This window comes from Pristis pectinata, chromosome 37, assembly GCF_009764475.1.
Source record: "Pristis pectinata isolate sPriPec2 chromosome 37, sPriPec2.1.pri, whole genome shotgun sequence".
Lineage (NCBI taxonomy): Eukaryota > Metazoa > Chordata > Chondrichthyes > Rhinopristiformes > Pristidae > Pristis > Pristis pectinata.
Window position 1 is genome coordinate 5,890,577 of NC_067440.1, and position 16,499 is coordinate 5,907,075.

Consider the following 16,499-nt stretch of genomic DNA (forward strand, 5'->3'; position numbering starts at 1 on the left):
TGCCCATCTTGATGCCAGTTTACACTAAATGTCCTTCTGCTGTGTATTAACCACATCCCTCCATTCCCTTCATATTCATGTATCTATCTAAGAGCCTCTTAAGCTCTACCAAACTGCCTGCTTCCACTACTACCCCTGGTAACCCATTCCAGGCACCTACCACTCTTTGTGTTTTAAAAACACAACTTGCCCCTCACATTGTCGTTAAACTTCCATCCTCTAACCTTGAAATCATGTCCTCTGGTTTTCTGACATTTCTGCCCTGGGGAACAGATTGTGGCTGTCTACCCTATCTATACTTCTCATAATTCGGAAAACCTCTATCAGGTCTTCTCTCAGCCTCCAACACTCTAGGGAGAACAACCCAAATTTATCCAACCTTTCCTTGTAGCTCATATCCTCTAATCCTGCTAAACCTCTTCAGCACTCTTTCCACGGTCTCCACGTCCTTCCTATAATGAGGTGACCAGAACTTCACACAATACTCCAAGTGCGGTCTGACTAAAGTTTTACACAGCTGCAGCATGACTTGCTTACTCTTATACTCAACACCCCTACCAATGAAGACAAGCATGCCATATGCCTCCTTTACCACCTTATCCATTTGTGTACCCATTTTCAGTGAACTAATACCCTATACCCCAAAATCCCTCTATATCTCAATGCTATTAAGGGGCCTATCATTAACTGTATACTTTCTCTTTTCATTTGACCTCCCAAAGTGCAGCTCTTCACACTTGCCCGGATTAAACTCTATCTGTCATTTCTCTGCCTATACCTGTAACTGATCTATATCCTGCTGTATTCTTTGATAGTATACCGTCCACAACAACAATCTGGGTGTCATCTGCAAACCTGCTAATCCACCCATCTACATTTTCATCCAAATCATTGATATATATCACAAACAACAGAGGTGCCAGCACCAATCCTTGGGGAACACCACTGGTCATGACCAGAATAACACCCTTTAACCCCTACCATCTGTCCTCTATGGGCAAACCAGTTCCGAATCCAAACTTGCAATTCACCCTGGATCCCATGCACCTTTATCTTTTGAATCAACCTACCATGAGGGACCTTATCAAATGCCTTACTAAAGTCCATGTAGATAACATCCACTGCCTTGAGCTCATCAAGCACCTTTGTCACTTCCTCAAAAAACTCAATCTTAGATACTTATTTATTTGTCATGTGTACATCGAAACACACAATGAAATGTGTCCTTTTGCGTTACTGAGAATGTGCTGGGGGCAGCCTGCAAGTGTCGCCATGCTTCTGGCATCACAATAGCATGCCCACTCCGAACCTGTACGTCTTTGGAATGTGGGAGGAAACCGGAGCACCCGGAGGAAACTCACGCAGACACAGGGAGAACGTACAAACTCCTTACAGACAGCGGCGGGAATTGAACCCGGGTCGCTGGCGCTGTAATAGCGTTACGCTAACTGCTACACTACCGTGCCGCCCTTGGCCTGTTTGGTAATATCTACTGAGGTAACAGTGCATTACCAATGTGCATGGTGTTGCCTTCAGTGCATGGCAGCACATTCAAACAGTGAGGAGTAAACTGGAAGGGAAAAGTATTTTCCAAAAGGTGATAACATAAGCCTGAGGGATTTGATGCTGTAAAATGAGCACATCTGGAGTAAAAAGCATTAGGGAGGTATTAATTTTACAAACTTAATAATTTGTTGGAAATAAATTGCAATGTTCAGATAAATGGTACATTAACTATAAGGCACGTTTGAATAAGATATCTTTAAAAGATTAAGACAACAGTTCTATTCATTGGGAAAGCAGTAGCCTGGTCCTGAGATCCCCCACTGGTGAGCCTGTTCTATTGATTTACAGCAGAAGTTCAAGTATTTTTCTTGAGACTCTTCTGTGTTATTTTGTTTTTGGCCCATGCCTGATTGAATCCCTGCAGGATTCCTTGTCCAAAGTGCAGTTCATGGATTGCAGACAACTTTCAAGCTCTACCATTCTAACTCATCAAGAAAGGAGAGGATGGGTGGGGAGAAAAGGAAGAAGACATTTTTAAATAGTGCCTTTTATAATCGCAAAACATCCCAAAGCTCTTTTAAGTGTACCATTGATGTAGTATAGGTAGCCGCCACCACTTTGTGCGCACTGGTTCACCCAGAGCAGTGAGATGAATGACCAGGTAGGTGGTTGTTTTACTGATGTCAGCAAGACCCTGGACAGAACTCCCCGCACACTGCAGTAGCAACTGTAGGATCTTTGTGTCCAGCTGAATTCACCTGAATCTCACTTCTCTGAGATTCAGGTGAATTCAGCTGGACACAAAGATCCTACAGTTGCTATTGCAGTGCGCGGGGAGTTCTGTCCAGTTCTTTCCCCCCAACCACCCACCAACCATGCACAATACAGAAGTGGGAGAACGGCATAAGACACAGAATTACTGGACGGATAGTGAGATTTTGCCTGGAGGCTGAAGCCAGCTGTCTGGCTCTGGTTCAGCAAGTGACAAGGGAGTGACAAAAGACAGGGATTTGAAAGCTACAGAGCTATAAGAGGCAAACCTAGTTGCTACATTCCAACACTGACTTGAGGGTGTAATCACAGCCTAATATATTCACATAGCTATTTGATTGACTAATTAGTAATTACTTGTGGTAAATGTTGGGTGACAGACAATCTCAACATTTCACATTGGGAAAATTGGAAGTGCTGGCTGTAGCATGTATGTGTAAATTTCAGCAGGATTTGTTAAAATAAGAAATCAGGAGGAAAAATGCCCTTAAAGGAAATGTTGCTTTCCTCTGCCACAAAAAAATATTCTTGATCATCAGCTATTCTGGTAACCCTAGGTTTGTACTTTGCTTGTAGTGTTTTATAACTGAGTTGTAGGCATGGGGAAATGTCCTCATCTAAGGGCCAGTTCATGGTTAATTGTACAAAGTGGCTTCTGTCGAAAGGCAGCAGTTCTTTGTCCTCTTCTCAAAGCCTTGAAATGTGGATTTTCGAGGTTATGTGAAAACAATGACTGAACCATAGAACAGTACAGCACAATACAGGCCCTTCGGCCCACCATGTTGTGCCGACCTTTAAACCACGCCTAAGACTATCTAACCTCTTCCTCCCACACATCCCCCTATTTTAAATTCCTCCATATGCTTATCTAAATCTCTTGAACTTGACCAATGTACCTGCCTCCACCACTACCCCAGGCAGCACATTCCATGCCCCAACCACTCTCTGGGTAAAAAACCTCCCTCTGATATCTCCCTTGAACTTCCCAGCCATTACTTTAAACCATGCCCTCTTATATTGAGCATTGGTGCCCTGGGAAAGAGGCGCTGGCTGTCTACTCTATTATTTTGTATACCTCTTATCATGTCTCCCCTTCTCTCCAAAGAGTAAAGCCCTAGCTCCCTTAGTCTCTCCTCATAATCCATACTTTCCAAACCAGGCAGCATCCTGATAAATCTCCTCTACACCCTTTCCTCTCTTCAATTTATTTTTAATACCTTTATGCCTCAGTATCGTCATCATGGAGAGTTGCACAGGATTGAGGATGACTCGCGCGGATGACTCGCTTTCACTCTGACTTCGTGGGTTCTAAGGTGGCTGATATACAGGCGAAGGGCCTGTATTGTGCTGTATTGTTCTATGGTTCTATAAGGCCAGTGTGGGAACTATAGATGGGGCAGGATGTGCCTGATGTGACAGGGGAGTGAGTAGTTTGTGAAGTGGTGCATTCCTTCCAGCATTTGTGCAGGGGTTCCAAAGCATGGACCTGAAGTTCTCAATGCAATTCTGAAGCTGTGTCTCTATTGTGTGTCCATGAGTCAGAGATTTTGCAGAGTAAGTGGAGTTATTGCATTTGTTCAGGGAGGCTTTGTGCACATCCTTGAATCTTTTCCTTTGTCCATCTGGGTGATGTCAGAAGCATTTCTTCACACAGAAGAAAGTATCATAGAATTATTGCAGTATGGAAGGTGGAAAGTTGTTCCATTGATCCTCCTAGAGCAGTCCACTACCCCAGCTCCATCCTTGTAACCTTACAATTTATCTTCTCCCTTAAAGTAGGAGAAATCCCGAACAATGCTTTGAAACTAGGGGCCGTCTGTAACTTTCAAACCTGAGATTGCTAAATTTATGTTAGGCGAGAGTGTTAAGCATTCAGAACTAAGATGAGCAGATGTACTTAATGTATAGGACAGTCATGCTGATCAGACTTAAAGGGATAAATGTTTTTCTTTCTGGTCCAATGTTTCTTTTGCTGCTTGCTGTGAACAAAGTCTCTGTGTGTATTTGTGTATGTATGTGTGTTTATTTAATCTAAGCACTCCTACACACCATAGGTGTTGAATCAAGGTTAAAATGTCTAAGCCATCTTTTTTCTTAACATCTTCTTTTACTGTTTTGACTCCCACTACATCTTGTACCTCAAATTGCAAGGGGCATTTTTAAAATTTTCCTGTGGTGGACCTTTAATTTTTTAACTGGACCAGAAGTGGGATTCTCATCAATAAATTCAATAGGAAATTCAGGAAAAAACTTATTTGTACAAGGGCACTGGGGGTGGTGTAAAAAGAAATATTTGCAATGAAAATAATGGAACTGAGCAGTTATACTGTCAGGTAAATCTGAACACACGGAGGCTCTTGGCAAAAACAGGTGATTCAATAATGATCTGAACAGCCTGGGTATCTTCTCTAGAGGTTAAAGGATAGTTTGATAAAGGACCAAACAAGAATGGGGTTGATAAGATAGACAATGAAAATATTGACGAGTCCGGATTTGGGGTCCATCAATGTAAGATCACGAATAAATCCATGGTAGTGTAGTGGTTAGCATAATGCTATTTCAGCGCCAGCGACCTGGGTTCAATTGTGGCCGCTGCCTGTAGGGAGTTTGTACATTCTCCCCGTGTTGGCGCGGGTTTCCTCCGGGTGCTCTGGTTTCCTCCCACATTCCAAAGGCGTACGAAGTTGTGGGTGTGCTATGTTGGCGCTGGAAGCGTGGCGACACTTGTGGGCTGCCCCCAGAACACTCGACGCAAAAGATGCATTTCACTGTGTGTTTCGATGTACATGTGACTAATAAAGATATCTATCTATCTTAATTCAGAACTCCCTGCTCTAAGTTGAGGCAAATGTCAGAAGTGTATCTAAGGAGAAGCTGGATAAGCTTGAGGGTGAAATGAATGGCTGATTTAGTGAGACGGAAGGTTGTTCACTTGGGGCATTAATACCAGCTCACACCTGTTGGGTAAACTATCTGCTCCTGTGGTGTAAGTTTACAATCATAAAGTTAACTGATAGTGTTGTACTCTGTGGGATATTTTAAAGTCTCTATTTAACTCCTGGCTACATCTAGCCGATTCCCACAGACATTTACGTGATTGCATAAAAATGGGTTTCAGCTCCCATAGGCTGGGAAGGGGGAAGACTAGCTGGGCAGTGAGGGTTGTAACATCAGATAAGCTTTACAAATTGATTGCCCACTGGCGAAGTGGGTTGAACTGTGACGAGGTATGGTGGCACTGTACCTCAGCAAGTACATATACCTTCACTGTTGATCCGTTACCCTTGTGTTCCCTGCCTTCTCTGGCCTTCAGTCAGGCAGCATGATTTTTAAAACTTTCATCGCTTTATCATTGATGACAGGTTACAGTTACATGACAATGCCATTGTACTTCTGAGCAGAGAAGGCTAAGGGAAGTTCACTGGACCTATTCAAAATGTTTTCATAGACAAAAGGAGAAACTATTTCCACCGACAAAGTGGCAAAAAGATCAGGGAGAAAAAGTTTTCTTTAGACTGCATCACACTTATTGGTAATGCACTCCCTTTAATAAAAGGTTGGAAGAATCAAATTCAGCAGCAAGTTTGGTAAATATTTGAAGGAATATCAGGATGGAGGGTTTTTTTTACAGTAGAAGGAATCTGGGGGTGGGAGGAAATAAGCTGACTGAGCATGACAGGCCATATGGCTTGCTTCTGTGCTTTGAGATTAGATGATTCAAACAACACACAAAACAAGGTGCACAAACAAATTTGCCGAGTGACTCAGCAAGTGGAAGAGGCCGGAATCATGACTTTCAGACAGTGTTGAGAGTAAATCTCGTTCACGTAACATTTCTCGTGCACTATATAATGACTTGAATGCTCCTCATTCAAAATGGAATTGGATCACTATCTGGGGGATGGGGGAAGAAAGTGGGAGGCAATGAAGTGAAATTAAGAATAACTTCTATAGAACTGTTAATGGGCTGAATAATCACTTACTTTGCTGTGTGACTATGATGTTTGTTTTTATATTAACCTTCTGCATGTAGCAGCTTTTTCAGCTCCGAAACTGTCCAAAATAGAGTGAGGCTGACAATCAATTTAGAATGTCAAAACTGAGGTTACATTTTTGGTGACCAAGGGTAACAGCACTGAGGTTGGTAGTGGATTGGAGGTACATTTTAGATAGGAGCTAAGCGGGTCAAGGGAATGAAACACAGGGTAAAATACAGAGTAGAGCTCTTTCCGTGCTGTCCCAACAAACAGTCCCAGGGCAGGCTCGGCATAGCCAAGATAGAAAGTAAAGCTGCTTCTTTATTTCCCATTAAAAAGACTCCTTGAGCAAGTCGGGACCCCTTGGTAAACCTCCCTCCTACTGCTGCTCCTATATCCAAGAACAAGAGGCACGCGGAGCAGCAGAGTTTTAGAGAAGGCATGCTAGAATTAGAGGAGATTAAAGGATAATGTTCAATATTCTGAATGTTTTTGTTAAAATAAATTATGATTAGCTATTTCCACTCCCCAGTCTGTCAGTAAATATTACCAAAGAGGTCTCTGTTGTATTATTTAGTCCTTTTTTTAAAATTTCAGGTAAAGCACATGTGGAAAATGGAGACTCCAACTACTCCATGGCACCAGGCCCAGCTTTCAAGGAGGTCTGGCAGGTCAATCTTCGCCCCCGGGGCCTGGGCCAGTCACGGAACATGAGCGGCATTTACCGGCTGTGCCTGACGGACAAGACCATCAACCTGGTGAAGCTCAACTCCGACGCCGCGGCGGTGGTCCTGCAGCTGATGAACATCCGGCGCTGCGGCCACTCGGACAACTTCTTCTTCGTGGAGGTGGGCCGCTCGGCGGTCACTGGCCCCGGCGAGTTCTGGATGCAGGTGGATGACTCGGTGGTCGCCCAGAACATGCACGAGACCATCCTGGAAGCCATGAAGGCCATGAGCGAGGATTTCCGGCTGAGGAGCAAGAGCCAGTCGTCCAGCTCCAACCCCATCTCTGTGCCCACTAGGCGCTACCACCTGGCCAACCTCCCGCCCAGCCAGTTGGGCTTCTCCACCAGGAGGGGTGGCGCCACCTCGCCCGCCCAGCGCTGCAACTCAGCCAGGGCGCGGACCTCCAGCGACGGCAGCGGAGCCTCTTCCTCCTCCTCCTCCCGTCCTGCATCGGCGGATGACATCCCGGCCAGCCCCTCCCCTGGCGCCGGGCTGGCCCCCTCCCGACAGGGGGTGACCAAGGCCCACCCGTCCCTGGGGGGCCAGTCCAGGTCTACCCCTGACCCCCCCTCCTCCCGGCGCTCCCCCTGCCCTGTGGGCCCGGCTCTCGGCCTGACCGCTGACCGTGGCTTCTCCTCCCCCTCCGCCTCCTCCTCTCCCCCATCCTCATCTGACGGTGAGGGGGAGTACGGCTCCAGCCCCGCCCGATTCCCACTGGAGGGCCCGCCCCGGGACTACGTGGCGCTGTGCAGGCGGGCCCCGGTGGCTGAGGCGGGCGCCCAGCCTCGGAGGGTGCTGAGGCGGGCGTGCAGTCAGGGCGAGGAGGAGCTGGGCAAGCGGGCCTGGGCGGGCAAGGGGGGCTGGCGGACCTCCAGGACGCCCGAGCCGGCTGAGGGAGCCTGCAAGGATGCCGTAGATAATGGGTACATGGCCATGCTGCCAGGGGTGGTGCCCAGTCAGGGTCAGGGAGGAGACTATGTGACCATGACCCCAAAGGGTGCCTCTGCTCCCCGGCAGATCCTTGTCCCCCGGCCTGAAGACCACTGCGGAGGGGGTTACATGCTCATGTCGCCCAGCGGGAGCTGCTCCCCCGAGGACTGGTCCCAGACGGTCAGCCGCAAGTCAGGCGCGGGGGACGGAGTCAGCGACTACATGAACATGTCGCCTGGCAGCCGCTCAGCCTCCAGCACGCCCCCCGAGAGCCCCCGCGTCCTGCTGCCACCCCGGGCGGAGGAGGGCGAGTTGGCGGGTGCATCCCGCTGCGGCTTCCGCTCGCTGCCCCGATCCTACAAGCAGCCAGCGCCCGCCGGCTCCTCGGGCCAGCTCTCCTGCTCCTCTTCCTATTCCACGGGCGGCAGCAGCGACAGCCTGGGGGAGGCGGAAGGGCGCCGCCCGTCCTCCATGTCTCCCGCCAGCCAGCAGCCCCCCAGTCTGGGTCGGAAGGGGGGGTGCCGCCTGGCTGGTCTCTGCATCGATGTGGCCAAAGCGAACACTCTGCCCCGCCGCCATGAAAGCCCGGAGCCCCAGAGCCCAGGAGAGTACGTCAGCATCGAGTTCCGGGCTGAGACCCACATCACCTGCACCTTGCCCAGGCCTGGCCCTGGAGCCGGCGCGTTCCCACGCCTGCCCGCACCAACCTCCGAGTACGTTAATGTGCAACCCAGACAGGCGCCACCAGTGGAACGCGCTGTCGGCCTTTCTCCCAAAGGCGCCCCGGAGCCTGCCGGTGTGTCGGAACTGAGCCCCGACCCCCACCGAGGAGCCAGGGTGATTCACGCCGACCCCCAGGGGAGACGACGCCACTGCTCTGAGACCTTCCTGCCCACATGTCCCGCACCACCTCCCCCTGCGCTGTCCACCGACCATGTGAGACGCTGTGGCTCGGCGTCCTTTGAGAATGTCTGGCCAATAGAAGGTGGCAGCGGTGGGAGTGCCACCGAGGAGGCATGCATGGGAATGTCTCGCCACATGTCGATCGGCTTTGAGAATGGCCTGAACTACATCGATTTGGATCTGGGTACAGACAGCAGCCATGTGGAACTGTCAACCTTGCAGCAGAGGCTTTACACACAAGCAAACAGCAGTCCCGTGTTAAACGCTTATGCCAGCATTGACTTTCACAAGTCCGAGGAATTAAGAAGCCACAAAATTAGCAAAGAAGGTCAGTGATTTTCATGCAACTAGTTTCGTCAATTTGTTGCAATTGATTAATCTTGTTAATTTTCTTTACTTTTGTCTTTTACAAATTTCACACGTAAAAGTGGAATTGCACGTACAGTAAAACTCTGTTAATCTGGCATGCTCAGAGCCTTGGTGGAGCTGGACTGGGAGACTTTCTGGACTATTGAATGTTATTCTGATTTAATATTCCAACACACTTTCAATTCATATTTTTTTTAGATGTTATGTTGTAGTATAATAAGTTTTCCAGTGTACTTGGTAAGTTTAAAGGGTGTGCAGGAAACAAAATCTGGTGAGTTTCAAAGGATTGTGAAAGCAAGGTCCTGCTGTGTTGAGGGAAGTGTAGGAAAGCTGGGTCCCACTGTGTAGAGGGGAGTCTAGGAGAGCTGGGCCCCACTGTGCAGAGGAGACCATGAGCATCAGCACCCAGTGAGCCAGATGTTAAACCACCAGGATTTCCGAACAATCAAATAGCAGCTGGTCAGAGTTTCACTGTAATCATGTTATACCATCCCTCACCAATGGTGCTACTGCAGCAGCTTAAGATGGGTATAATAAAAGATTGTGTTGAATTTGCTTCTGTCACCTTTTTGGGCATCGTGATCCAAGTTGTTAGAACTCGCTGTATGTCTCTATCTTCCTTGTGATTCTTCACAAACTATCTTCAGGTTATCTGCCCTCCTCTGAGAAATAACAGTTTCACTGAATAGCAAAGCTCCTCAATTTTGCATTGCTCTATTAGATGCCTCTTGTCTCTCTAAAGGTCACTCAATCCTGGACCCATTCTAATAAAAGTTCTCAGCCCCCTAGCTGTCTTGACATCCCTCCGAATGAGTTTGATGCAGGTCAGCCATGAACAGGCTTGAGGGGTTAAATGGCTACCTCCTGTTTCAATGTTATGTGTTGAGATAGCATGGAGGAATACGTGTCTGTATTCTACTTGTGTTGCTCAGAGATGATTGATCTCAGTGAGTGATTGGGGGTGGTGGGACATGACCTTGGTCAAGTAGTTGTCACTTTCTAGAGGACATCACGTTTGCATGCAGTGATGAAATACAACTTCTTTCTAAAACAAAGCTTTTTGCATTTGGAATGAAAGAAAATTTCCTGCTCCTGTGTAAACCCAAAATCTATATCCCTCATACCTGACAATGACAATGTAATGACGGGAGAAACTCCCTGCATCCCACAATACAGTGGAGTGAGAGTTCCGATAGGGTTGAGGGTCATAATTTTCCAATGGCTGGAAGCTGATTGGATGGTTGAGTTACCATCTTGATGGGCAGTGTTACATTCTGTTCTTAAACAGCGCTGATTGTGCAGACACAAGAGACCGCAGATGCTGGAAGCTGGAGCAAAAGACAATCTGCTGGAGGAGCTCAGCAGGTCAGGCAGCATCTGTGTAGGTAAATGGACAGTTGATGTTTTGGGTCGAGACCCTTCATCTAGACTCAAAATGTTGAATGTCTTTTTCGATTCACAGATGCTGCCTGACCTGCTGAGTTCCTCCAGCCATTTGTTTTTTTTTGCTCCTGATTGTGCATCCCATTAAGAAAACTGTGGAGATCCCTACAGCATCGCTGTGACTGGCTTCCATGACATGGTTTACAGTCCTTTGGTTGCATGGATGGAATTTGCCTGCTAAGCATGATGTCCCTTTATGGCCGTGGGCTTGGGTATCCATCTGTGCAGAAACAGTTGAAACGGATGGATGCAGAGGTCAATTAAAGTCCAGTGGAGGCTATTATGTTGTTTGCTTTCTCTTGCTCTTAGTGAGAGGCTGGTTTACAATTGCACACTACAGCAGTGTAATAATGACCAGATAATCTACTTTTTTTTAAGTAATACTGCTTGATGGGTAGATACTGGCTAAGGTACAAGGTGAACTCGTACGATTTGAAATACTAACTTTGCAATCTCTTGTGAGGGCAAACAGGTTTCATCCAAAAATGCATCTCTTACTCTGTAGTAGTGACACTTGGAGTGTTTGCCTCTGGTGATGGCTTTGAAACCACAACCTCACTCGGTGAAGCACGACTCACTGAGACACGGCTGGCACAGCAGTAAACTGAAACCCTTCCCTTTTATTCCTGTGGCCTAACTGAAGGCAGAAAAAAATTATAGCCGGGGTATAGGGTAAGAGGAAAGTGGGACTAACTGGATTGAGTAACCAAGGCTTGTTTTTAAATTGTGCTATTCTATAATATAATCTGAACTCTCAGTATACATTTTGTCCATGATCAGCGGTTTTAATGCTCAGCTGATCAAAGTACAACTCGACAGTGGAGTCAGAACTATAAAAGCTCTTATCTGTGTTTTGTGTGTGTTTGACTGCCCTGTGTTTCCTACTGTTTGTACTAGGGCTGAGTGTTTAGATCAACGGTTACAATCTGAAGTACAAAGATAGGCAGATAGGTTCTTATCGCTACTTCAGTGTAGCTCGGTTCCTAACTCATCCAGTACTGCAGTACAACTTTACTGTCGTGCAGTCTGCTCTCTTCAGACAAAGAGGAGACACAAGAGACTGCAGATACTGGAATCTGGAGCAACACAAAAAAGCTGGAGGAACTTAGCAGGGCAGGCAGCATATATGGAGACTTGGTCTCAACCCAAACCGTCGACTCCCCGTTTCCTTCCATAGATGCTGCCTGACCTGCTGAATTCCTCTAGCTTTTTGTATGTTGCTCCAGGTTCCAGCATCTGAAGACTCTTGTGTCTCCATTTTGCTACTCCACTACAAAGTCTCTGAAGGTATGTCCACTTTGAAGAAGTTTTCCTCCTCTCCAGTCCAGGTGAAGGGTCTCGGCCCGAAATGTTGACTGTTCATTTCCCACCATAGATGCTGCTGACCTGTTGAGTTCCTCCAGATTTTTGTGTATTGCTTCAGTCAAAGAGGTTTGCATAACCAATGGCTACAGGGAGGTGACAGTAATTGTCATCCAACATCAGTGCCCATCTATCTTCAGTCCTTTGATGGTATTGTGAAGGGGGGGGGGGGTGGTTTGAAGTAAAAATTTAATCCACTTCATTTTCTTTGTCACAAACCCAGTTATCCTCAACCATGTACTGTGTCTTAGTTGGGAGTTGCAGATGCCATGGGTAGTTTGGCCAGCAAGTAGCTCCCAAAGGTCCATATTTGTGAAGAAGTGAGGTATTGGTGGTCTTCAGATCCATAAAGCATCAAGCCAATGAGTTGGCACATGATTGTTAACTGGAAGTGATGCATGTCCTGAGCATAATTAAATATCGGGCAAGTATATTTATTGGCTTTCATTCAAAACTAATACTAGAAACATTGGTGTCAAAGAGCTTTTGTCTGGTAACTGAATCGATTGCTTAATCTCCAAAATTGGGTGTTTCTTGTTCAAGATGAACGTAGTTTAAATTATTAAATTGTTAAACTTGCCATCGCATTCTTGACTGTCTCTGCATTGAAGTTTATCAGGTTACCTTCACGTTTTCATTATGTAACCCTGACCCATAGCACTTAATACAAGGCAAGTTCATTTGCTTTTCTGTGACTAGTGGATGTGGGATCTTTTACGTCCACCTGAAACAACATTCAAGGCTTCAAATTAAAGTCGCATCCTAAAATTTACCCCGTCAAAAGTGGAACATTCTCTCAGTGGGATTTTTGGACTGTATTATGGGTGCATGTCTCAGAGGCAGGTTCTTGGAGCCAACGCTTACTGACAGAATCAAGATAGATCGCCACCACAGCTAATTGAAGATGAAGCCAGGAATAAAAACTCCCAGTTCCCAAAAGGTGAAAAGGAAAGGAAAAACCCGTAAACACTGGAAATCTAAAACAAAAGCAGGAAATGCTAGAAACACTCAACAGCATAGCTGGAGAGAGAAACAGAGCTGGTATTTCCAGGATTAGGGGAATTTAGAAATCAACATCTTTTAAGTTGCAGAGGAGGGTGGGGACTGGAGAGAACAAGCGGAATGTCTGTGATTGACTGTGGAGATCAAGGGAGACTGAATGACGCATGTGGAGGTGGTGCCTGCTGAGAGAGTGTGACTAAAGCTTGTTAATAGCTGCTGATTTGTCTGGAAAAGATGCAAGTAGGAGAAGGAATGAAAACAGGAGAGAGGGGGGTAACAGAAACAACACTGGAACTGCGAGAAACAATACTGCAGGTGCTGGGAATCTGAAATAAAGGACAATATTGGAAATGCCCAGCAAGGCGGACAGCATCTGTGGAGAGAAAAACAGTTAACATTAGCTGACCTTTCATCAGTATGGACCGGCTTTGATACAAGTTGGATAAGCTGGTTATCTGAAATTGTTGAATTGGATATTGAGTCCCGAAAGCTGTAATGTACCATTCCTTGAGCTTGTATTTTCCCACTCATCCATCTTCTCCTGCTTACATCTCTAGGCAGGTAGTGGGCAACCCTTCACAATTGTATCGCGGATGCACCACTACTACTTGGGTCATTCAGTCTTGTTTGGCCTCATCCTGATGCAGATATTTCCTTCTCTTCAGCCCTCCCCACTTCTCTGCAGTTTAAAACGTTTGATTTCTAACTTGTTCCTGATGAAAGACTATTGATTGAATCCGTTTCTCTCTCCACAGATGCTACCTAGCCCACTGAGTGTCTTCAGCATTACCTGTTTTTGTTTCAGATCCTGAGGTACTGCTGTCAAAGTGTTGAGTGATGTCTGTGCTGTGCAAATTAACCTCCCTGTGCCCGATCATGAGTGCATAATGGTCGTTGTGCCCCTTAATAATTGTTCCAAGTCACTGTTCATCATTATGCTTTCATTAAGCCATGACTTATCATTTACTGGAAGCATGTTGAAAGCACTGTCTGATACAGGATGGAGTGAATGCTGCATCACTTAATAACTGCTTCGTTAAACTTGCAGTTTTTTTTCCGGGCACTTAGGAACAGAAGAGCTGTGAAAGACATGGAGCTACTGATGTTTTTCACCTTACGAAGCAGAAGAGTGACTTAACTCTTTCTCTCCCAGCAGCAGTCATTGATCTATCATGCATCTCATTTTTATTCCCCACCCCTGTTATAACCACCAGTTGAGCTGATTTTGGAAGCACTTGGTGTCAGAGAAACATAGAAAACCTACAGCACAGTTCAGGCCCTTCAGCCCACAAAGTTGTGTTGAACATGTCCCTACCTTTGAAATTACTAGCCCTCTTACCCATAGCCCTCTATTTTTCTAAGCTCCATGTACCTATATCCAAAAGTCTCTTAAAATACCCTATCATATCCACCTCCACCACTGTTGCCGGCAGCCCATTCCATGCACTCTTTGAGTAAAAAACTTACCCCTGACATCTCCTTTGTACCTACTCCCCAGCACCTTAAACCATTTCAGCCCTGGGGAAAAGCCTCTGACTATCCACACGATCAATGCCTCTCATTGTCTTTTACACCTCTGTCAGGTCACCCCTCATCCTCCGTCGCTCCAAGGAAAAAAGGCCGAGTTCACTCAACCTGTTTTCATAAGGCATGCTCTCCAATCCAGGGAACACCCTTGTAAATCTCCTCTGCACCCTCTCTATGGCTTCCACATCCTTCCTGTAGTGTCCTCTGACATCACTTCCAAATGATTTGATTTTTCAGCGGTGGGCAGTGATGTTGAGATATTTTGTGCAGTTGCAGTTTAGAGTCCTTAAGTTGTACAGCATGGAAACAGGCCCTTTGGCCCAATTCGTCCATGCCGACAAAGTTGCCTACCTGAGCTAGTCCCATTTCCCTGTGTTTGGCCTATATCCCTTTTCCTATCCATGTAGCTGTCTAAATGTGTTTTAAATGTTGTAATTGTAACCTCTACCACTTACTCTGGCAGCTTGTGCCATACACCCACCACCCTTCACGTGGAAAAAAAGTTGCCCCTCAGGTCCCCTTTAAATCTTTCCACTCTTACAAACCTATGGTTTTAGACTCCCCTACCCTGGGAAAAAGACAGTGTGAATTCACCTAATCTATGCTTCTCATGATTTTATATACCTCTCTAAGGTAACCCCTTGGCCTCCTATGCTCCAGAGATAAAAGCCCCAGCCTATCCATTCTATCCTTATAACTCAAGCTCTCCAGTTCTGATAACTTGTGATTCTTGTAAATCTTTTCTGCACCCGTTCCAGCTTAATGACATCTTTCCTATAGCTGGGCGATCAGAACTGCACACAAAACTCCGAGTCCGGTCTCACCAGTGTCTTGTACAGGTGGAACATGACGTCCCAACTCTTGTACTCAGCGCTCCAGAACTACCCGCATCTGATAAAGACACAGACATTCACACACCAACACCATAAATAGAAGCAGAAACGGGTCATTCAGTATCATAACCAAACTACATTAGCTACAACTTTTTGACCTATCTCCATACCTCCTGATTCCCTTTGTTCAAAAATCTATCAAACTCTTGAAAGTATTAAACAATCATGTGTGCATTCATGTGCAGACATATGCACAGGCTCTTATTTTGATTGCAGCTTGAGGGTAAATGCGGAGACATGGCATGGGATATATAGATGGCAACTACAACTCGCAGTAATGCAGCGCCCTAACTTAATATTAAAAAAGCATGTTTTCAGAATTAATCAAAATATGATTGTGCTGTGAAAGGTCTGAGGTTATTGATGCCAGTGCTGAGGGAGCACTGCACTGTTGGCGGCACTACCTTTGGATAAGACAATAAACTGAGCCATATTTGCACCCTCAGGAAGGTGAAACAAGGCAACTACCTTGCAGAGAGTTCTCCCTTCTGTACAAGGCCAACAATTTCCCTCAACCAACATGACTAAAGAACAGATTAATTGATCAATTGCCTCATTGGTATTTGTGTGATCCTGTTGTGCATGGATTGGCTGTCATAGTAAGAGTGATGGTGCTTCGAGCATACTTCATTGGCTCTAAGCTCCTTGCGCTTGGGTGTGAAATGTGCTGTAGATTCTTTCTTATTTGATCAGTGTGGAAGCTGATGTAAATGTACTGTGAACTAATGATATACTCATTGCATGTAGGAGATTTAGGCTGCTCGATTAACCTGGAGATGTGAAACCCAAAGAGAGCTATATCACTACATCCTCTTGATGTTCCTGATTTTAGAATTCCTGTCTCCTTATGTTGTTCACACTTCAGATATTGCACATGGAATGTCACATTTTCAGATGTAAAACAATATGCAATTTTGAAATCCTGAAATATTCTTCTGATTCTTATATCAGTACATTGACAGAATGTCCATTGATGTAGGGCAATGAATTGGAGACACAGTGGGTATACTGCACTAGTTGCAGAAATCTATTCCAATTTATTCAGCAGATAGTCTGTTTAAATAGTCCACTAGAGTGAAGGGTCTGCA

The 16,499-nt window shown here is 45.9% G+C and overlaps 1 protein-coding gene across 2 annotated transcripts in view; it reads left to right on the forward strand.

Annotated features, from left to right (window-relative positions):
* Positions 1 to 16,499, forward strand: part of LOC127586589 (insulin receptor substrate 1-B-like) — a 90,195-nt gene that overhangs the window by 14,097 nt on the left and 59,599 nt on the right. For both annotated transcript variants that reach the window (XM_052044669.1, XM_052044670.1), the window contains exon 2: positions 6,852 to 9,143. In XM_052044669.1, the coding sequence (XP_051900629.1) occupies positions 6,852 to 9,143 (2,292 nt within the window). The remainder of the gene's footprint in view (positions 1 to 6,851; positions 9,144 to 16,499) is intronic.